Raw genomic sequence first — 22,629 nt, 5'->3', positions numbered from 1 at the left:
GTACAACCTGGGACAAATTGCCTAACCTCTCTGTGCTTCACTGGCCCCATATTTAAAAGGGGACAATAATAATAATACCTCCCTCATGGAATTGTTGTGAGGACTAAATGACATACATACATGAAATGCTTTGTAGAGCAAAGGGCTCAAATTTCATGGACCACAGCTCAGAACTGCGCATAGACTAGCAAGCACTTGGAAAATGTTATTAGCATCATAACTTCAGAAGGCACCCTTTAAATCTCCAGTTGTGCCCATCATCACTAGCACTTTTAGCTTATGTTGCTGTGTGGCAGAGCAGAGATGCCCGCGCGTGCACTGGTTTGCACTGGATTGCCCCGCCCCCTATGCTAAGTGACCACAGGCTCCTGCAGCTTTGGGGTTCTTGTGTCAAGTTTTCGGCTTGCCTGTTCTTCCCTCTGTCAGTGTACTTGTTCTTGGCAGCCTTTTTTCCCACCTCTTTGAAATGACTGCTTTTAATCTACTATAGCCAAGAAACCTCCAAAGCCCAGATTGTGTAATTGTGCCTAAAATGTAGCTAGACTTTGAGCGGGAGAGTTATCATTCCTAAAGAAGGTGTGCCTCAGTGCATGTCACATTTTGACATCAGAGGCCCTTTTTGTTTCCTCTTATATGCCTGATGGTGATCTGAAGGACTAACTTCCTGGGATGAAAGATTTCCTGATAGGAGGGGAATTACTGCACAGTCTAGGCTGGTTTCTGCTCGGGCTTCACTGTGATTCTTTGATTTGGGGGATAACAGTTGAATGCACACTCTTGGTTAAAGTCAGACTTATTTTTGTCCCAAATTCCCAGTCACATTCTCTCCTGTCTCTAGAGCCTCCCTTCTTTTCTCAGGAATCTGGACCTAGTCCCCACCTGGCGTGTATCTCCCAGGTGTTCCCGATCCACCTTCATCTGAACGTGCCTGGCGTTCCCCTGCTACCAGTCCCAAACTATTCTCCATTTCAGACAATGTTTGTGTTAGCTAAATATTGGCATGTCGTAAACGTGGCATGTTCACAAACGCCGTGGCAGATCGCTGAGCAGGTGTTCTAAGATTTACAAGTTGGTTTTCATTTACCGGCACTCCTGACACTGTTCTTGTAAGGATCATGCTGTGCTCCAGTTCACTGTTTCTCAAAACTCTGCGCTCATTAGCATCGCCTGGGGGAGCATTTAGAAATCCCAGTGCCCAGGCCAACCACCAGACCGATTAATTCAGACTCTCGGTGGCTGGGACTCGGGCCTCAGTGGTTTAAGAACTCCCCAGGTGACTCCAATGTCCAGCCACGTTTAAGGACTTGCTCCCCAGTCCAGTGCTTCTCAGACTTTAACATGTATAAAAATCACCCGAGGATCTTGTTAAAATACAAATTCTGATTCAGTAGGTCTACTGAGATTCTGCATTTCTAATAAAGCACCCGGGCCACGTGGCTGTTGCTCCTAGACCAGGGTCTACACTTTAAGTCTCAAGGTAGGAGTCCTTTCTAGTGCCTCTTCATGCATCTAAAAAAAATTTCTGGAAATCCATAGTCCTTCTGAGTTTGTGATTATTTCCACATTTATCAATGGCTTCCCTAAATCTCGCTCCTTGTCTATTACTCTGTCCATACCCTTCGGCAACACTCTATGACAAAGTCATCTCACTCTATGTGTCAGTATTCTATTTTCCTCTAGATAGCGAGTCTCTTGAAAAGAACTCACACGGTAGCATAGCAGATTTTCCTGTCGATCTTATTTTTCTGTCTACGCACAAAGCTCACTGGCTAAACCCAAGCAGATTTTCCTGTGGATCTTATTTTTCTGTCTACGCACAAAGCTCACTGGGCACAGGGACATGTCCTCCAGGCTAAGCAAACTCTTTGAACACTGCATGCTTTAGCAAATGATAATATCCCAGGATCAATTATTACAGCTCCAAACAGGCTGGTCGCAAACACTATGTCTTCAGTTCAAAAGAAATCATGAACGATGGCAAAAGGATTGGAGGAAAGCACAAAGCAAAAAAGTAATTTTCTGTTTTCAGAATTGGCTAGGATTCCCTATCACAGTACCTTGGAAAATGTAATTTCTTGGCCAACATTCTCTTGGCTTTAGAGCAATGTTTGTCAAACAGTTATCTGTGGACACTGGTCTGTGGACATACTCTTGGGGATTCACAACTTTCCTAGTAGGCTTTTTCTATAGTGTATTTAATGCTGATAATAACTAATATGTAAAAGCTGGTATGAAATGTATTGCATAATCAGGATGGCCAGGGGCTAGCACAAGATCTCAATGCCTGCATTTGTGTTCAATGCCAAATAGCCATACTTTAATTGTTGCAAGCTAATGATAAAAGAACAGAGAACAGAGGGAGGTTTAATATAAAAAGCATACATTTTAGCCAAGAGAAGTCCCAACTGTATTACAGGAAGTCTTACAAACAAAAGGTTCTCAGTTGTTTGGATAGAGAAACATGATAGGAGAACCAGGAAGTCACACACCACATCATATTTTAGGCATTCTGCAACTCAAAAACCCTCACATTATAGCAATCAGCACCGTTTTACACTGAGCACAGCATTTAATCTCAGCAATCTCGTTATCTATTACACTACATCAATAACATACTTTTCGCACATCATTGACTTGTATTGTACTAGCATTTAGTTTGTAAATTTGCTTTGGTTTTGTAGTTGCTTTAAAACTATGAGCTTGGGAGTTTTAAGTTTGTGCACATTCAAGTCACTTTCTAATGCAAATAATTTGTCGTGACTGGGACCACTCTTCGTCCTTTAAAAAGGTTTTACATTTACTTATTTAGAAACACAGTCTGAGGACATATCCACTCCTTGTGCACATGTTTAAATTCCAGTTGTATTTCCTACAGTGTCACAGAGGCATAGTGTGGTATCGTGTACTCTGTTGCAGGGCATCCTTAAGGGGACATTGTTGGGAAGAGAAGCTGAGTTCCGAGGTTACATTTTTACCTTAGCTGCAATTATTGTAACATTTTCTAGGGAAAAAAAAATTTCCCTGCTTGGAAGCAATCCCTGATGGGACCAGAGGACTGTGAAGGGTCCAGTATGACAAGTCATTTGTGAGTAATATGGGGCCCATGAGAAAGCCCATTGATACGATTGATTTGGAGGGAAAATAAAGTGCTTACTGGCTGATGGGACTCTGGCTCTCCCCTCCCTGACGGGTGGCTGCGAGGCTGCACGGCTGCCGAGGGTTGGGCAGGCCCTTTGGGCAACTGTTGACTGCCTTCTGGCAGGGAGTAAGACTGGCTCTGAAGATTCAAAAAAGAAATACATAAAAATGCTAGACCACTCACACAAGCCAGCTGCCCCATGGGGTTGACTTTCAAGGGATGAAAACATCCTCCTTAAATTAAGCTGCTAAGGCGGGGCCAGTGATTTTTCCTGAGGTCCTCTGCATCAATCAGAAGTATTGTAAAAGTGGGTTTCAGTGTCTCTGAAAGAGAATCTAAGTGGATTCCTTGGCTAGTTTGAAAATGCTATTTATAGATGATTTTAAAAAATAATGCCTCTCCGAAGAAGATGCTTGTAGGTTTGCAACCATCTGTGTACAAGTTTAATTTACAGCAAAGGAGAAAACCTTATAAACAAAGTTCTAGTTTACAGAAAAACTTTGGAGTTTTATTCTCTTCGATCCTAGTGAACAGACAATAAATCCTTCTTGCCATGGGAAGCAACAGTAGGTACCACAAAACCTTATTAAAACTATTCTTGCAAAAGCTTTAGGTATACCTGTTTTTGCTGTTAAAAAAATTCAAGATTTAACTCTGACCTGCCTTGTGCATAGTTGGTTCCAAATGGTAGTATTTTGGGCAGTTTTTTAGCCTTTAATCATTTATAGATATGCTATTCACACGAGCCTAGACATTTCAGAAGAAAAGGAAAATATGAAATCCATTCCATGAATATTTACAAATATCTGATGATTGATGCTGTTTAGAAGAAATACTGGGGTATTTTTACCTTTCAATCCAAGTTATATGGGCTTATAGGAGTACTGTCACCTTTGTCTATCGATACTTGCACCGTGAACCTGTATTCCCAAGACACTGATGGACACAGTTGAGGAAGCTTTGTGCAGCTTTGCTAGAGACTAACAGCTTTTAGTTATACATTCCTCAAATACCATTTTAACCACCTGCTCTCTGCAAGGCCCTGTTTACTACCTTGTTTTAAACACTTCCCTTTAGCTCCTCCTAAGAGATTTCTGACTAATGCAGAAAAAATACATTCCAAATGCATTTTAAAAGCGTGGTATGCTGTGCTGAAAACCAACAATTAGGGGTGATCACAATGGTAAGTATCAATCACAATTTCATAGTTTAAATTTCTCCACATGCTAAGCAAAATTAGAACTTGGTTTGATTCCCAAAAGCAATAAATACTTACATGCCGATTGCCCATTTTCGTTTTTTTCAGAGACAGTTGTTCTGTATTTCATTAAGAGATCAGTTCTTCTACAGGCCAAGTTTATAATGGGTTTCCTAGGGCATAATATCTCTTGAGTTTAATAAGTAACTTTTGGCACTGAATTTGAATACGTTGTTGGGGATGGGTAGGGCGCGGCCCCAGCTACAAATGATCTTAACCTGCCCTACCTGCCTTGTTGGCCATCTTTTTAAAATAAAATATTTATTAATAAACCAGGTGTAGGCCTTTAAAGTTGAATATCTTCTTCCCAAATAAAGGACTAAACCTGTCTCATTCCTGGATTATTAATGTTACTCTTTGTGTTTTTTTTTAATTTTAGGTGTTCATTTAAAATTTTGTAACTTGGAATGATAAAAGCATTAACCAAACAAGATTGAACAATCTTCTTATTTTACTAATATCACTATAATTATGACAGAGAATCTTTTTGAAGGCTACACTGAGTTATGCTAACATCATTTTTATAATATAGCTAGTTTTTAAATTTAAAAAGGGATGTGTGCAGCTGGTACATTTTTTCCCCCTAATAATATGAAAAGGTACCATAAAAAGTAAGCCTACAGAGCTCTCAGTCCCTTCCCCCTGATGTTTAAGTGAGTCCTTCCAGAAATGGTAAGCATACAGAGCCATGTTTATCTGTCTCTCTGTTTATGGGGTTGTCTGTCTATCTCTGGCTTTTTTTTTTTCCCTCAACAAATGGGTTTGTACATTGCATTCTATTCAGCACCTGAGTATTTCATATACCAAGTAGATACAAGACATGACGCATTTCTTTCTCAGTGGCCGTGGGGTAGTCTACTATGGGTATGAACCAAACCTTACCTAACCAGTTCACTATTCAAGGTCATTTAGGTTCTTTTGGTCTTTTGCATGAATATCTTCATTTATGCATCTTTGCATATGTGTGCATGTTTACCTGTAGATACAAAATCTTAGAATGCAATTGCTGGCCACAGTATGTGCATTAAAATTTCGAGAGATGTTACCAGGTTGCCCTACACACAGACGAAAAAATGCTGAATGACTTTCAAAGACCAGCTGACCCACAAGGCTGACTTTCGAAAGACAAAGTGTATACCCGCCTACAAATAATATGCCAGTGCTCCTGTCCCTGCATACTGGCCAACACTAAAGAATATCAGACTTTTTCATTTTTGCCAGTTTCAAAGCTAAAAAATGGTTATCTCACTGTTTAGTTTACATTCTTTTCCATTGATAGTTTTATAATTATATACCTCATTCCTTAAAAGTCATTAGTATTAATTTTGCTGCAGTCTGCTTATGTCCTTTATTTTTATTTTGAGTTATTAGTTTTTTCGTTATTTACTTGTACAATATTTATCATAAAATCTAGGTCCCTGTGAAATGTAGCGATTATAATCCTCCAATTTATCTTTTGTCTCTGTTTATGTTTTGAGTGTGTATGTGAGTGTGAAGAAAGTATTAGTTTTTATGTATTTAAATATGCCAATCTTTTCTTCTTTGGCTTACTTAGAAGAAGTCTCTGCATTAAGATGATTAAGACTTCTTATACATTTTCTTCAAGTTTTTTTAATGACTTATTTTTCGAGGCTTACATCTTTCATTCATTTGGAATTGATTTTAATGTAGAATAAGGAAGGAATGGATTCCGCTTTAGTTTTGGTTATTCAATCGATCCTAGGTCGTTATTAATTAATTCATCTTTCCTATTCTGGTCTGAGATGCCATCCTTATTTTATGCTACATTCCTATGTAACGTAGTATGAAAATTCATATAGATTCTTTACATTCTGGTTACATATTTTCATTCTTTTTGTTCTTTAACCTTTATCTGTTGAGTGTCTTAGATGTTCTATTGCTGGGACTACAACAGTGAACAAAACGGTTATGAATTTTCTCCTCCTAGAACATACAGCCAAGTGGAGGAGATACACAAAGAACAACGCATGACAGATTGTTGTATGGGCTGGGAAGAAACCAAACAGGATGCTGTGATGGAGGCTAACGTGTGTGCGCGCACGCACGTGTGCACGAGAGTGTGTAAAATTTACTTTAAATAGGGATAGAGCTCTTCAAGGAGCTAACTTTTAGGCTGTGAATCAAAGGATGAGAAGGAGATCATCATTTGAAAAGAGAAAGTGTTCTTAGTTTGTGCTAAGGTTCAGAAATAGGAAAGAGCTTTGCAAATTGCAGGAAATGAAAGATGGCCAAAGAGACTGGAGTCTGTTGTGTGCCAGGTGGGATAATGGGTGCTGGAGATACAGTGGCACATAAGACAGAACTGCCCTCCAGTGCTGACAGTGGAATGGGGCAGGAGGCAAGAAAATGTAAGTTAACAGCTAACACTTTGACTATTCTCTATTATTTTGTCTTTAGTGTCTAATTTGTGCTTTCTAGTTCACTGCCTCCTTTTCCCAGCCCCAGACTTCTCAGGGCCAGGTCTTCCCTGCCACATCTCCGTGTTGGCTTTGTGTCACTACCCCCTCCCAGAACCCTTGATCAGTGACGGTCTCCCTCCCTCCCTTCCTCTCCCACCCCCGGCCGTTGAAGCTCAAAGTTCAGAAGAAACAGAGTAATCTGACGTGTGGCGCTCAGTGTGGAGATAAGTTCTGTGCAAGGGTACCCAATCACTGAACACAGGAAATTCCTAAGGAAGAGATATCATTTATGACTCCAGGGAGGTGAAAGATAGAAAGCTTAGAGGCCAAGCAAGGAGCTGACACACCTTCTGATTTTTCCAGATCATCACTACTATAGCCAGCTCTTGATTATTTAAATCTACCCACAATCACATTTGGATGTGACTGAAATAGAACTATTTCTAGTGTCGCTGCATCCTTTTCTCTTTCCCTAGTTGGTTGGGGATGTGGGAAGGTGGCTGGAGTAATTCCAAGCGACAGCAGAAGAGGGGAAGGAAGGGAAATTCCTCTGACCCCCAGGCCATTTCTGGGAGGATGTCAGGGCTGGAGGTCCAGAGCGAAGAAAAAGAACAGCCTGGGAGAGAAGAGTGAGCAGACTTGATGGCGGGGAGCAGGGCACAAGAAGTGTGATGGGTGGAGTTTGGGGGGGGAAGTTGGTATCATTATAAGTATTTAGTGACTCTAAACATTACAGGGGCTGCATGATAATCTTCTACTAGACTGTTCATTTACATCGCTTGATTTTGGTGGTTCTCAAAATTGTGATGCCAGCCAAACTACTAATCTCCTTCTAACCTTATGAATCTGAACAGCAAGTCATAAATCAGCCTTGCCAAAAGGAGTCTTTCCTTTTGTACCGCCCTTCAAGATGAAATTTCTAACACCTCTTAAAAATGTTATTTATACATCTGTGATGGGTTAAATTGTACCCCCTCCCCTCCATCAAAGACACGTTGAAGTCCTCACCCTTAGTACCTCTGAATGTGACTTTATTTGGAAATAGGGTCTTTGAAGATGTAACCAAACTAAGAGGGGGTTATTAGGATGGGCCAGAACCCATTATAATGGGTGTCCATATCAGAAGAGGAAAATATCATGTGAAGAGAAGGCCTTGTGATGACAGAGGCAGAGATGGGAGTGATTTAGCTGCAAGCCAGGGAACACCAGAGACTGACAGTCACCGCCAGACGCCAGGAAGAGGCAGGGAAGGATTCTCCCCTGCAGATGTCAGAAGGAGAGTGGCCCTGCAAACACATTGATTTTGAGCTTCTAGCCTCCAGAACTGTGAGACAGTAAATCTCCCTTGTTTTAAGTTACTCAGTTTGTGGTACTTTGTTATTGGCAGCAGCCCTGGGAAGCTAATGCAACATCTCCCAAAACAAACATAAAAGCCTCATCAGTTGCTATGATTCTCAGAACAAATACATTATGCTGCCTAATTTGTATTTAATAAAATGCCCATTTAGAAATACCTTGGGAAAAGCTCATGTGATAATAAGACCACAAGTATTTCAGATTATTTTTTAGCCCATACAGTATTCAAAATAACAAAAGCACATGGATGCTGAGCTTCTAAATATAAAAGTCAAGTTGAACATTTGCCTCGTGTCCGTTTCTGCTGGGAGAATTAATAGTATTTTATTTATTTAGTGTAATTTAGATAGAACCCAAAAATTATAGATGATTTTTGGACTGATATTTTCCTCCACATAAACAAAAGCAAAAAATGTTGCATTTTGTCATGTGTGTTAAAATCCCTTCTTAACTCACTGATGGGTTCACAAGGACTTACTGTGAGTTTGCCACATGCTAAGCTGCAGGGCATACGGGAAATCTAGAATACAGCTCTCACCCCTCCCTGCCAGATGTTATGTTCTAGGTGGAGAAATAATACATCTACATAAAAAGAAAACACCTTGACCTAATGTAGCATTTTGTGGCAAAACCCCAAAAACTAAAAAAAAAAAAAAAAAACAAACCATAGCACTGGGAGAGCAAAGACCTGAGCCAGTTTTAGGCTGGTCTCTGGTACAACTTAGGGGTGTGATCATATCAGTCACACTCTCTCTAGTTCCTGGGTTTCAACTAAGTAAATGTCATGAACTTCCTCTCTACATTTACTTCCAGACCTAAAATACCATGAACAATTTGGCTTTAGGAAGCTATTTTAGGACTCTTTTGGTTGCAAGTGACTAAAAATCTGACTCATAATAACTTAAGTGAACAAGGAATTTACTGGCTCACATAATTGGAAAAAATAGTCAGCTTCAGGCATAGCTGGATCCAGCGACTCAAAACTATATCCCCAGGATCCACTGTCTCTCTCCATTTGTCAGTTCTGCTTTTCCCTCCTCTCAAAAGGATCCCTTCCCTACCCCATCTCAAAGGCAAAACGGCTGTCAGTGAATTCATATTTTCCTCCTCACAATAAAAGAAGGGTAAAAGTACGATAGGCTGGCCAAGAGATGTCCACTGCAGAAGCGCAAAAGGGACAGCGTAAGGGAAGTAAGAGAAGAGAAAGAAAAGGGAAAAGGGAGAGAGAGAGAACATGATGATGGGAGGAGGAGGTGGAAGTAGTAGCCTGGAGGGTTTTGAACCCTCTTGAACACTGAGGATTGGCCCTGGGGCCACCAAAAGGGGAGCAGAGAGCCCGTCCCTTGGAGCTTTCACTTCTAGCACAGCTTTCTGTGCATCCTCTCTGGCTGACTGCCTGTGGTCGGCTGCCACCAGCGCATTCAACAGCTTTCCAGGCACCGGGGCTGTGTCCTTCTTCTGATGGTTCTGTCCTGTGGACTTTGTCCCTGTGAGCTCTGCCTCAGCTCATCTGTCTTTGTGGCTGGTGGATGGGGCTCCATTGTTGGTGCTTCTCTGAAGATGAACCACCACTCTGGGTCCACACTGCAGGATTTCAGAACCCAGCACTCATTAATACATATGTATCCATCGCTTAGTGAGGAGTGTTACAGCGCCGAGCTAGGGGCAGAAGAAAGGAAAGCAAACAGCGCCTGCCTTCCAAGAACTTAAAATTAGTTTGCAGGGGATAGATATTAAAAAGTACATTTGGAAGCCAGGATCTGATTGAGGTGCTAAATAATTGTTATAGGCGAGCTGTGTTACAGAGGTTGGGGAAGAAGAAACAGGGCCCAAAGGGATGAGGAAGACTTTGTGGGGCACATGCTTTACTCTGGGAGTTGTGACGGGGCAAGAATTTGAAAGGGGTGTGGGGAAGGTCACAGAAGGGACGGTCCAGGAAGTGGTGAGTGCCATTTGGGGAGTGATGAGAAGCGACCAGGAGTGTGGTGTGTGGAGGGAGAGGGGCAGCTGAGGAGACATGGACAGGGAGGCTGGAACGTTGGTATGGATGAGAATGGCTGCACTTGGATAGTGGCAAACGGGAAACTCTCAAGGGTTTAAGCGGGAGAGATGGGGACTCCATGCTGGCATTTTCACAATGGGACATCCAAGGAAGGAGCTACTCTAGCAAGGAAATATAGAAGCTGAGTTGCCAGGAAACCCCAAAGGGTAAAGTTCAGAGGGCAGGTGGAGGAAGTAGAACTGGGCTTGTCTGAGAAGTCAGGTCAGGGCACCATCCACCTGCGGGTGTTGGAGTCTTGAGATGTGCAGAGGCAGGGCACGGAGAAAGAGACTAGAAGGCTGAGAGTGGTGCTTGGAAAGCATATTTGTAGGGTGGTTAAGAGGAAAGAGCACATCAGATGGACCTAGAGATGATCATATTAAGTGAAGTAAGTCAGAGAAAGACAAATATCGGATGATATCACTTATATGTGGAATCTAAAAATAGATACAAATTTTATTTACAAACCAAAAATAGACTCACAGACACAGAAAACAAACTATGGTTATCAAACAGCAAAAGGTAGGGGAGGGATAAATTGGGAGTTTGGGATTAACAGATACACACTGCTGTATATAAAACATAAACAACAAGGACCTACTGTATAGCACAGGGAGCTATATTCAATTTCTTGTAATAACATATAGTGGAAAAAATCTGTACAGAAAATATATACATGTATGTATATGTATAATTGAATTGCCTTGTGTACACCTGAAACTAACACTGTAGATCAACTACACTTCAATAAAAAATAAAATAAAAAAAAAAGAGAGAGAGAGAAAAAGAGCCCATCAGAGAAGTCAAGAGGGTTCATCAGAGAAAGTGATAAAAAAAATGAGATAAAACAAATGGATATGTAGCATTGTGGGATGCGGTCAGCCTCCAGGTCAGCCCTCACCCCATGGTACAGTTTTCATTTGTTTCTCTGCTGACATGTTCTCACCCTGGAATAGGACTGCCCACAGGCAGTGACTCTCTCCTTTTCACCTTTCTAGGTCTGCAGCTTGTATGGCACCTGTCACATGGTAATAATGGTAGCTGACATGTATTTGTGGAGTAAGTGACCAAGAGGAAGGAAGGAATTTTAATTTTTAAAAATTTTTTATTGAAGTGTAATTGATTTACAATGTTCGTTTTAGGTGTACAGCAAAGCAACGTATACATACATATATATACATATATTTTCAGATATATACATATATTTGTTGAGTGAGTAACTGAGAAGAAGGAATTCTTTAGAAAGCTGTCACAGGCCAGATTTTATTATGACAAACCCCAAGAAGTATAAAAATTTCTTGAGCAGGAATTTAATTTATGCAGACATTCCTTAAATAAATGGATGATTTGTCTGGAAAAAGTGTGTGTGTGCACACGTGTGAGTTTTTCTCACCTGAAACCAGTGCAGGTTTGGAAGGATGGGATTCTCACCTACATACTCAAAGGTGAGCAGATATGTGTATGAAAGTGATTTTGTAATCCTTAAATTGTTTCCCACCACCATACTTGTAAAGGTGATGAATTAGCGCATTCTAATCCACTACTTAGTTAATGAATTAAATGAATTGAATAGATAATCCACTGAGTATCTATTACTTGCCAGGTGCTCTGCTAGACTTTGGGGGTTGGTGGTGATGAGGCCGAGTCCGGGTTCTGGTGGTATGCCCCTTCTGTGGGGGAAAATACAAGGTCTAGACAAAGACACAAACAACATAGTGACAGACTGTGAAAAGTGTGAGGCTGTGATAAAGAAACAGGGAGATATGCAGGTGAGCAGATGGGGCGGCCACCTGTCAGGGGGCAGGAAGGAGAGGCCTGTGTGAGGAGGGGGCTGGGGGCTGAGCCCCATCGACAGACACAGCGTTTGAAGGGCTAGGGGAGGCGATTTAAGGCCAAAAGAGGCCTTGAGGTCAAAAGGCCTTGGTACATTTGAATAACAGAGAAAAGATGTCCTTGTACAGAAAAGCTGGAGGGTGGGGAGAGTGGGATGAGAGTGAGGCAGGGAGATGGGCAGGGCCTTGAGGGTGAGAGACTTGGAATCTACTTGTAAGGAACTGCAGAATCACTAAGGAATTTTAGATAAGAGAGCAGATCTGATTTAGCATTTAAAAGACGTCCAGGGGGTAAAGGGGGTGGGAAGGGATAAACCAGGAGTTCAAGCTTTGCGGATACTAACTACTATATGTAAAATAGGTAAACAGTAAGTTTCTACTGTATAGCACAGGGAACCATATTCAATATCTTACAGCAATCTGTAATGAAAAAGAGTATGTGATTAACCTTATAGATTTCCGGGAATATACATAGCACATGAACAGAAGCAGTCTTTTCTCAGATAGCTTTAATTTTTAATTATGAATTAATAATAAATGACATTTTATTTAATTAATTTAATTTTTAGAATGAGTAAATTTAATTTGTGTAAAGAAATCTGATTAGAATCAGGGCCAGCCTGATTGCGACGGGGTAGAGCAGGTGGCTGCCTGCCCAAGGTCACTGCAGGGACATACAGGTCTCCCTGGCAACCTCAGTCCCAAGATGCTCCACCCCACCTTACATCGTTGTAATTAACTGATGACCCAAGTCCCTTCCTCTTGATGTGCTTCCATTTTTATAATTCTAAAGCAACAGGGGTTAAACCAGGTACCTTACAAAGTCCCATCTGCTTTACAACTACTTTGATTCTATGATTCCACCTAGGACCATTTATCTAGACCTTTCTTATTAAAATGTATTAACATCGGTAACAGACTTTTTTGTGTTGCTGTGCCAAAAATGTGCCCAAGGCTAACACTGCCCGTGTTAATGTGGGAAAGAATGCTTCTATTTCCAGCTTTTCATTTCATGATTCTGGACAAAGCAGTGTCAGTAGCAAGATGCAAGACCTTCACTTTCAGACTCCTATTACTTTTATGGCATCTGAAAGCCTGTTCCATGTTATAAATTAAGTTTTACTTTATAAGGGTACACAGTGATGAAGATTCCTAGGATAAAAGTTCCATGTCTTTTGAACTCCCCTACATTTTGGCTCTGTTTTTCTGGCTGGCTTCAAGACCTGAACTTTCTATAAAGAAGGTACATGTTGAAAGTTATTTGTTCTGAGGCCCTTTGCCCTCCCCAGGACCACAGCATGTGTGGGCTCCACTCAGGAGTCTGATTAAGCTTTATTTGATGAACTACACATGGCAAAAGGTAGACTAAGTAAGACATTGTTCAAATGTCCATAGACATTTTTTTCAGCCTGCATTTCAGATCTCATGAATGTTCGCAAACTCTTTTTGAAATAAAGGCTGTAGAAAATTATACAAGTCATGCACAGTGATAACAGATAAATAATTAATACAACAGGAAGTTAATAAATCACCTGCGGACCAGGATGCCATAGGAAATGCAGTTGCTGAAGAATGAAGAGATGAAGGTTATAGGTCACTTTTTAACAGATAACGAGGCTTCCTGTCCTTTCCCGATAGTCAAGATTACTTTTAGAGTTAGGATTCTTAAAGTAACAGATGGAATCAAGCCTTACTAGGAATTTAATTCATAATTTAGATATGGTAATTTATTTTATTTTTCATAATTTATTTTTCAAAATCCACCTTTTAATCCCACTCTTATATTTATCAGCCCCTAGAGAAGAGAGAATTGAAAGTTTTGCAAATTATTTTTGAGGTAACATGTCAAATGGTTCAAAAACATCGAAGCCTTTGAAAGTATCAGTGAGGGAAGAGGGCTAGCTGGGTGCTCTGTACCCAGATGTCTAGTAAATAGCTGAGAAAACAACATACAAAGAATAATTATGTGCTAAGTGGATGCACAAAATGAAAAGTGGAAATAATTGCAAAAGGTACGTTTTTTACCACCTCCCCTCCCCCGTAAAAAATACAGAAATCCCATTTGGGTGGACCCTCCTTTTCTATATAAAAGTGCCCATTTGTTGTTGTTTCAGTGTCACCGGCAGGGATTCTGGGGGTCGAGAGAAATCCTATTGGAGCAAGTGTTTAAAACTAAGTAGTACAATAAAGGCCATTTAAAGGAACATTTTTATTTGGTTGAAAAAAAATGCGCAAAAACCTTCCTGTAGAAAAATCAACTGCGGTGTATAGGCCTGTGGATGCCACTTGGCATCAACATCACAGGAGTAAAACCCCAGGTGCCTAATTATAGATGTTATATCCGCTGCAGATTTTTAAAAATTTGGTGGAATTTTGTCTGGAGCCACCACCCACGTTAAGATTGCCCTGTGGTACCTGAAGAGAATCTCGGTGCCTGAGAGGCCATTGGGGGCGAGAATGCAGAGTGAGACCAGAAGTCAGTGCACCCTGGGTTGCCAAGTGTGCTGGTTAGTTTTATGTGTTCACCTGACAGGGGTAAGGGGTGCCCAAGTAGCTGGTAAAACATTATTTCCGGGTGTGGCTGGAAGAGTATTTCAAAAAGAGATCGTCATTCAATTCAGGACACTGAGTAAAAAAGATCCTCACTTATCACGTGGTCAGGCACCACCCAATCCTTTGGAGGCCCTAGTAGGACAAAAAAGGTGAAGGAAGAACCGATTCCTGCTCTCTCTTTTTGATCTGGTACGCCCATCCTCTCCTGCCCTGGGACATTGGAGCTCCCAGTTCGCAAGCCTTTGGACTCGGATTGAACTATAACCACTGGCTTTCTTGGTTCTCTCACTCGAAGATGGCAGATTGTGGGACATCTTGGCCTCTACAACTGTGCAAACCAATTCCTGTAATAAATCTCCTCTTATATACAGTGATCCAATTTTTATAATAAATCTTCTCTCTCTCTCTCTCTCTCTCTCTATCCTATTGGTTCTGTTTCTCTGGAGAATCCTAATATGGCAAGGTTTGTTAAAGCTGCAGTATTGAGTAGAGAAATGGGTTTTGGTATTTCAACATGGTTATCACCCACCTCTGTGTTTCATTCCACATGACAACCTCTAGATGGTTGACAGATATTTGCCGAACTAAACCAAATTCACCTACCTCTCTGTGTGCTGGGCAATCTGCAAATACTGAAGATACAGTGGTAAAGATGCTGTTGGTGTCACTGATTATGTAATGGTTGAAAATGTACATAAGCATCATTTCATACGATGGGGAAAGTGCCACGGGGGAGGCAGTGTTGGGCCTGTTAGACCTGTGTGCACCTGGACACTCATTCTGGTAGGGGCGGGGTAGTCACTTTGACCAGTGCGAAGCTGGAGACAGGAAGGAGCCGGCAGATAGATTCCTCCCCCCTCCCCCCCATAACAGTTTTGAGGTACAGTACTTTCATACTGCATCTTGAGGGTATCACACAGGACTAAGTGACTGTGTTTTTTTGAGAAGTGGTGTCCTGTTTAGGAACATAGCATCTTATGTTTGCTTTTTGTCCTTTCCCAACTCATACTATTTTCCCCTCACTGTTGCTGCCCTGGGATTGTACCCCCTAATGTACCTAACCTAAGGCGGATGCGTAAGGAAGGAGGAAGCGGGAGAGGAAATCACAAAAGGCTTCCAGAAGGAGGTGACCTTTCAGTAGGGGTTCAGAAGGAAAAGTAAACAGGCAAAGTGAGGCTGATAAAGGAAGATGAAGAAACATGAGCAGAAGTACAGAGACATGGAACTGTGTTGTCTTCAGGGAATAAGGCTTCTACCTGGAAGGCTAGCAGAAAATGTGGAAGTCTTGAAGTCTTACTACTATTTCCATTGCTTACTACTGTTACTACCTAATAAATATTAATGTCTAGTAAGATTAAGTGACATTATTATTACTTAATAATATTGTTACTAATGATATTATTAGCTACTTGAAGTCTTACAAATATTACAGGGGTAGAGAGGCTGCTTTAATTTCTCTCTCAGTAAAACCTTCCACTGATGGGGAGGTGAGAGGTGAAGGAATTTAGGAATACCCTGGAGTTTGCAATGTGATGGTCTGAGATTGAAGCCGCTCACAGGCACATGCCCATCAGGGATGCCCCACAAATGAGTTTTTATTTGTTTATTTGAATTGGTGGCCCGTGAATTTCACATAAAACTCAGAATTCTGGCTTCTCTTGAACAATCAGATCTGACAGTACAGGGCTTCTATCTCCACATGAAAATAAATGGCTGGGACTGAGCAGTAGATGCCCATGTGAGATGCAGAGTGAGACCTCAAGTTCCCACGGTCCCCCCACCCCTGACCTGTCTCACGTTGCTTGTCTGACTTGCCTGGTTCCTCTCACATGTGAGTTTGCAGTTCTGGGAATTCACTCGATACTGGGGAGTCTTGGGCCAGTTGGAAAATCCCTGCCACCTCAGCCTCCCAGGGCTGTGTGACTCTATAGCCACCAAAGCTCATCTTTTGAGACGGAGAAGGCTGACACGTGGCTGCCTTTTCTGGTCACCAGCTCCTGATTCGCACTCAGGCAGGAGCACATCTGATGGGGAAGCCGAGGTCATGTACTCATGGCTCAGCTGCAAAGGCAGCTGCGAAAGAGAATATTGGCATTTATAACCTCCTTGATGGGAGGTGGACTCTGCCTCCAAGAAGGTTAATGAAATGTTTAGCTGTTGAGCAGTCAAATGAATGACAAAAGTCCACGAGAAAGGGGTTGGCTGTCTAACTGTGGTCTGTTTACCAGGAGGGCACAAAAGATGATTTGATGTGGAACACACACAAAAAGCATTGCATGATTTTGTGTGTATTAGGAAAATAAATTAAGATATCAAACCCGTGAAGGACAAGAAAAGTTTATAAGGAGTATGAAGTGTGACAATTTAAAGAAAAATCTTGAGTAAAGGGTAATTTAGATGATACTTGGAAATAATAAAATTATTATTCAAATGATTGAGCTTTTGGAAATTAGTCTAGATAAATGTAAATCTTTACATTTCTATTTGTGCCAAGTGATAATATGAATGCTAATAATACAAAATTTTACATTTATTTAGTGCTGTGGGCAAGACCCTGTTCTAAGCACTTTACATTTGTTTGTTTACTTAAACATCACATCAACTTCATAAGACAGTAACTATTATTTTCCCTATTTTACAGATGGGGAACCTAAGGCACAAAGAGGTTAAGCAATGAGAGTTCCACTCAGTAAATAATCAAATGAGGATTTGAATTTAGGCCACTCCTCTCTATCTGACCATCAATTTGGGTGGATGTGGACTTCAGTACAATGATTGCACCAAAAATCTGCAGAACTGAGTTAGGATTTATAGTCAGAAATTTGGGGAGTGAACACTTTTAGAATGCTCACTTTCATGGCAAATGGTTTTGTGCCAAGGAAAGTTTTCAACCTGGGCACTGTTGATATTTTGAGCAGGTAATTCTTTTTTTTTTTTTCCCGTATGTGTGGGGCTGTCCTATGCATTTTAGGGCAGCATTCCTGGTGTCTACCCTCAAGATGCCAGTACTATCTTCTCCAGCTGTGACAACCACACATTTCTGTTGACATTGTCAGATGTCCCCTGGGGATGACATTGCCCCTAGTTGAGAACTCTTGGTCTAGAGAATTCTGAAGTCTCTCGGTGAGAAGCCTAGAAATAATTACTGGCATGATGAATTGATGTGACTAAGCAGCTCTGGTATGTTTCCCAGGGTATACTGTATTCTTTCTCAGTATCATGTCATTATTCGTTAATAACAGGCGTGTCTCATTTCTCATATCAGAAATAAATATACGGTACCAGCTTGTACCAGCTATTGGTTTTTCATGCACTATGTGGTGAATCTTTAACTTCATGGTTTACTTATAAAATGAACAACTAGCTTTTCATTTTTCAGAAGCTAGTGGCCGTAGGCTTGGAAAGAAATGACAAGTGACCTTAATCTCTTTAAATATTTAAGCCAGTCCACATCTCTTTCCTTGTCCTGGTGTTTGGTCATATAAAAATTTGGGGGAGGATGTTCTATGTAAAAACAGGACAGATTATAAATTAGGTCCATCCTCTGTATTTGAATATGTTTGTTAGGATTTTAAAATACAATGATCAATATTATGATCAGAATGTATTAATACATCATAAAACATTGACAAGCTAAAAGAGGACAAGTCATCTCTCAGGTGGGGCTTCCTGGTCATTAAATCTTTAAATCTTACTAGACACCAGAGTCTAGCAAAAGCGTCAGCTAATCCTTTTTATTTTAGTATGCCCAGGCCTCCGTGACATCTCCCATGCCATTCTCTGCCAGCCAAAACACCTTCCCTCCCACCTTCAGATCTGGCCAAGCATTAAAGCCCAGCAAAAAAAAAAAAAAAAAAAAAGCTATTTCCTCCATGGTTACTTCCAGAATCCTTAGTCAGAAGAGCCACTGCCTTCCACTGGACCCACATCTCCTCTTGTACTCATCCTTGTGTTCTGCTTTATGTTCCATCAAATTAAGCACCTGGATTCTCAACCCTTCTAGATTGTGAATTATCTAAGGGTAAGGATCATGCTTTATTCGTGTCCATATTCCCATAGGCTTAGCATAGGATCTGGCATATAGAAATCACTTGACATACTTTTGTTGAAAGAATGTATCTTTTGGTTAAATTAATCCTCCTCTAGCATCAGAAATCAGTATTTGGCAGCAAGGCAAAGTCAGTTGCTAACTCTTTTTCTGTTTTGGGGCTGCAAGAATCAGGTGTTGAGTTTTCCCATCTTCTCCTCCTATTTACAGAGTAAGAGGTTTTCCTCTGGGATTTCCTTTAATCCCAGATATTAACTGCTTGGTGTTTCTTTCACATTTGGGAGTTAATTGCAATCGTTTGTGTTCATTTTATTGCTGGAGTCCTTGAAGCAATCTTGGCCCATACACTTTCGGTAGCCTGGGTCAGGCTTATCTGCCTAAAGGAATCCCATGGAAACTTTGATCCTTTGAAGGACTCACAGTTCTCTTTAGATACAGGTCCTCAGTAAATTACACAGTTTGGGTCCTCTAAGTTCTTCTTCCTTCTGAGTGGTCCATGGAACCTGCCTTGCTTCCCTTCTTGACAGGCACTGCTGGTGTTTGCTGCCCGAGGACCCTGATGTGTGGATACTGACGTTCTCTGAAAGGCACGTGGTGAGGGACTATCCTTCTGGTTCAACCTTGCTCCTTATCTCCTCTGGGCAGAAAATAAGTCTTAGTTCAGATTAAAGCTGGCAGCTGCTTTGGGGGTTGAAAATGCTCATACGTGACTATTCATACAGATGAATAAAATTGGAGCCGCTTTATTTTTGAAGGTGGATCAGTTCATCCTTACACTCTTACCCCACTAGGGAGTGTGTGTGCAGGGGGTCGGGCCTTAAATCTGCTCATTAAGATACTTTTTTTTTTTTTATTACTGAAGTATAATTGATTTACAATATGATGTTAGTCTTAAGTATACATTACTCTTAATTCAGTCTCTTTCTGCTTAAATATAACCATCTCATTGGGGCAATGGTTTCTACTCAGTAGTGCTCCCCGCTCCCCCCCCCCCCCCCGGTTCTCCTCGAGGTATGCCAATGGAAACCAAAATAAAATAATTCAGAAAATTCTTTCTTGACAAAGCCTGTCTTTCACAACTGCTGTCTTGGACAGACTCAAAAATTGTATATTTTTATTTCAAAAGATGAACCTTGACTTTGTCTTTCTTTGTAATAGTCCTTACCTTCTCAAGGGCAGATGGTTGATACTGGCTTTTTGATTAATTTTTCCCTGACTTTTGCTTTCCTGGGCTAACTTTCACTAGTACATGATCCAGTTGGCTTTTAATATCCTTTAAAAGAAAAAGAAAGAAAAACAATTACTATGCTTCGAGGCTACACAAATTCTAAAAAGATATGGTCACTAGTGACATTTAACTAAATCTTTGCAAATTCTGAAAGAAAGAAATTTACTTCTGTAGAGTGAGAGAACAAATGCTTAGGCCAAGGATGAGCCAATTTACATTTTCCTGGAATCAGTTGTAATTGCAACCAAGAAAGTATCCTATCTCTCACTCAGATCTCATTTATAGAGGTCGTGAAACAGTCCTTCCTTGCATAATTTAATCCCTGATCACAGATTACACTAGTAGACAAACTTGTATTTCTTGTTGGGCAGCTAAAAGATTACGTCTTTCTAAAGGTATAAAGTTTGAGTGACAAATATAGAAAGAAACAAAAAATATTTCTTTTTAGCCAAGTTCTAAGCCACTGTGACAATACACCCAAATGAGCTAAGAGATCTGAGATGGACCAATGCCATAAATTTCACACAAACTCAAATAATTTCCATATTAGTCCAATAGCATGTAATTCTTCACTTACGGCTCTCCCAGCGGTTATCAAGGGATGGAGAATTATTTCTTTGGTCTCCATGAATGTTGAATAGATGCCCGCTTATTTCTTATACAGGAACGCCTAGACTGGGGGAGTTATTTTTCATATTTTCATGGGCCATGGAATTACGGAGTTGCAGAGTTAGAATGGACAATTAGGAGTCATCTTTGTTAATCTCCTCATTTGACAAATTCATTTCAACAAATGCTTATTGAGTAACTGAGGCCCAAACAGGTTGTCAACACTTTCTGTGCTTTGAGTCACCTGGAAATATTTTTAAAATATGCAGTACCTGGGCTCCAACTGAGAAATTCTGATATAATTGTTCTGATGTGAGGTCTGGATATTGGTAAGTTTAAAAAACTTCTCAGGTGACTCTCATGCTCCTAAAACTACCCTATCCCCTAATTTTTAAATAAAGACATTGAAATTTTTATTCTGTGTCTTATCCTCTTACTGAAGTTAACTAATTTGATGAAGTAAAGGGCGGAAAATTAGAGCAACTCTCCAGATGCCTCCTCACTTCTACGGGCTTTCATATCCTTGTCTCTTTTACTCCTATAGTTATTTTGCAGGTAGTCTAACCTCTTTTAAAAGATACAGTGAATACCTACTGTGGAATTCACAAATCCTATTCAAAATGTGATTTTACCCTTCATCATAGATATTGTGAAAGTATTTCCATTTAAGGATAAATCTTGGCTTGTAGCTGACTGATTTGTCCTGCCTACCTGAGCTACCAAGGGGCACAAAACTTTAGGCTCAATGGTGGCTTTGAGATTGTACAAACTTCAGCTGGACCACTGCTCAGCAGTCCTAAATACTTCAGTTTCCCAGGAGGAATCAAAAATATTTGGTGCTATCAGATACTGGAGACAAATTAGACAAAGAATTTCAAGGATATTAAGGCCCAAGAGAATGGTTTAGATAAAAGTCAATAGTCAGAAATGGGGGAAGTGTAGATTGCCTTGGGCAATGTGACCGTTTTAACAATATTGATTCTTCCAATCCAGGAGCATGGGATATCTTTCCATTTTTTAAAGTCTTCTTTAATAGTTTATAATTTTCCACGTATAAGTCTTTCACGTCCTTGGTTAGATTTATTCTTAGGTATTTTATTACTTTGGGTGCTATTTTAAAGGGGATTGTTTCTTTACTTTCTTTTTCTGTTGATTCATCGTTAGTGTAAAGAAATGCAACTGATTTTCTTGTACATTAATCTTGTAACCTGCTACCTTGCTGAATTCTTCGATTAGTTCTAGTAGTTTCTGTGTAGACCTTTTAGGGTTTTCTGTATATAGTATCATGTCATCTGCATATAGTGACACTTTTACCTCTTCTTTTTCAATCTGGATCCCTTTTATTTCTCTCTCTTGCCTGATTGCTGTGGTTGGAGAATGTCATTCTAAGTGAAGTAAGCCAGAAAGAGAAAGAAAAATACCATATGAGATTGCTCATAGTGGAATCCAAAAAAAAAAAAAAAAAAGAAAAACCATAAATACAAAACAGAAACAGACTCATAGACAAGAATACAAACTTGTGGTTGCCAAGGGGGTGAGGGGTGGGAAGGGATAGACTGGGATTTCAAAATGTAGAATAGATAAACAAGATTATATTGTATAGCACAGGGAAATATATACAAGATCTTGTGGTATCTCACAGTGAAAAAAATGTGACAATGAATATATGTATATTCATGTATAACTGAAAAATTGTGCTCTACACTGGAAATTGACACAACATTGTAAACTGACTATAACTCAATAAAAAATGTTTTAAAAAGCTGCAAGAAAATTACCTAGTAATAGGGCAATGTGTTAGTACATTTGGGCGCATTAATAAGATATAGCACCATTAAAATAATATTTTTAAGCATTTAAAAAAAAAAAGAAATGGGGAAGTGTAGAACTTGCAGGTTTTAGGGATAGAAATGTTGTGTGAGATCAGCCCCTAGTGGGCATTTTAGCTATTACAATTGTTCAGCCTTTGAGTTGAGGTGACCTGGCTTGATATTGGAATAGTATTCATTTCCACATCAGACCACGAATGTTCTAAACACAGACTGACTTTGGAGAGCAGAAATGTAACATCCTCTTTCTATAAATATATAATGTTAATCTTTCACAGGTTATATGGCAAAGAATCTTTCTGCTTTTCTCTGAGAC

General features: G+C 40.3%; 2 protein-coding genes across 3 annotated transcripts in view; one reads left to right on the top strand and one right to left on the bottom strand.

Moving 5' to 3' along the window:
- The window catches only part of ANXA13 (annexin A13), a 54,963-nt gene extending 50,435 nt beyond the window's left edge, over positions 1-4,528 (bottom strand). Inside the window, exons 1-2 of one of the 2 annotated variants that reach the window (XM_010988767.3) lie at positions 4,416-4,528; positions 3,155-3,277 (exon numbers count right to left, since the gene is read on the bottom strand). In XM_010988767.3, coding sequence (XP_010987069.1) covers positions 3,155-3,277; positions 4,416-4,430 — 138 coding nt within the window. In that variant the 5' untranslated portion in view covers positions 4,431-4,528. The remainder of the gene's footprint in view (positions 1-3,154; positions 3,278-4,415) is intronic. The other variant, XM_010988768.3, reaches the window with a different exon arrangement.
- The window catches only part of FAM91A1 (family with sequence similarity 91 member A1), a 115,402-nt gene that overhangs the window by 48,590 nt on the left and 44,183 nt on the right, over positions 1-22,629 (top strand). The gene's annotated exons all lie outside the window — the stretch shown is intronic.

This window comes from Camelus dromedarius, chromosome 20, assembly GCF_036321535.1.
Source record: "Camelus dromedarius isolate mCamDro1 chromosome 20, mCamDro1.pat, whole genome shotgun sequence".
NCBI lineage: Eukaryota > Metazoa > Chordata > Mammalia > Artiodactyla > Camelidae > Camelus > Camelus dromedarius.
This window is presented reverse-complemented; position numbering and strand designations above follow the sequence as displayed.